General features: G+C 69.1%; 1 protein-coding gene across 1 annotated transcript in view; it reads right to left on the bottom strand.

Moving 5' to 3' along the window:
* The window catches only part of H696_03553 (hypothetical protein), a gene marked incomplete at its 3' end in the record, with an annotated part of 5,764 nt that extends 4,730 nt beyond the window's left edge, over positions 1-1,034 (bottom strand). Inside the window, exons 1-2 of the mRNA XM_009497422.1 lie at positions 577-1,034; positions 127-459 (exon numbers count right to left, since the gene is read on the bottom strand). Of these exons, the coding sequence (XP_009495697.1) occupies positions 127-459; positions 577-982 (739 nt within the window). The 5' untranslated portion in view covers positions 983-1,034. The remainder of the gene's footprint in view (positions 1-126; positions 460-576) is intronic.

Raw genomic sequence — 1,034 nt, 5'->3', positions numbered from 1 at the left:
GGGGGGGGGGGGGGGGGGGGGGGGGGGGGGGGGGGGGGGGGGGGTAGGGGTGCAGCAGGATCACGAAAAGGGAAAGGGCAAGAGGAGGGAGAGGAAGAGGCGGAGCAGCTCGTGGCGCTGGCGCACGGTCATAGGCGAAGGAGGCGCGATTCTGAAGGAAGAATGTAAACTCCGTGCCAGCCAGCAAGTCGGCCGGCGGCGGCGGGAGCTGACGTGCCCCCGGGGGGACGGAGAGCCGATGCTGCCGCTGCTTGTTCAGATGATTGAGGATGTCGGACCCGGGCGACATGCCCCCATCCCACCAGGCGGGATCCGCGTAGCTCAGCCCGGTGGCGGGATCCGAGGAGGCGGAGCGACTTTCAACGAAGGGGGTGGCCGAGTTGAGGAAGTGGGCGGCCACCGCGCGCTGCACGGCAGGCCTCTCCATGCGCGTGGAGATGCCGACATTTTTGGCGATGGCTGCCTCGAAGGAAGGTGCCCGGGCGGCGGTCAGTTACAGAGTGGCAGGGGCCCAAAGGCGGGCTGTGGAGCACAGAGGGGGAGGAGGAGGAGGAGGGGGGCGGCAGAGGCACGGACTATTGAGCAGCCGGGGTGGGGCAATGGCCAGGAAGGACAATAGCTCCACCTCCGGAAGCAGGGTCAGGTTCCCGCGGACCGAGCGGAGCAGGCGCTCGGCGAGCTGCTGCTGCTCGGTCGGATCGGTGGGCAAGTTGTCCAGGGCAAACTGGATGTCTGCCGGGTCGACGTGCAGGCTGCCATCGTAAGGAGTGGGCCCCATGCTGGGGACAGGCTCGGGACCGGCATGGTGCTCGGCGTCGGGTGCACGATCCACATGCAGCGAGGAAAAGTGCCGACACAGGCGAATTCGCGTCGTCGGGGGCATCACCGCGGCCGCGGGCACTGGCGCCACACGGGCCAGGGCTGTCGGCCGGAAGGCCGGCCGAGATGCCTGTCGGAGCGCCACCAGCGACAGCCGGAGCATCGTGCTATGAAGAGGAAGCGCCAGTGAAGGGGAGCGAGGAGCGGTGGGGGGG

This window comes from Fonticula alba (genome assembly GCF_000388065.1).
Source record: "Fonticula alba strain ATCC 38817 unplaced genomic scaffold supercont2.5, whole genome shotgun sequence".
Classification (NCBI taxonomy): domain Eukaryota; order Rotosphaerida; family Fonticulaceae; genus Fonticula; species Fonticula alba.
Note: the sequence above shows the minus strand (reverse complement) of the source record. Positions and strands in the feature narration are given on the sequence as shown.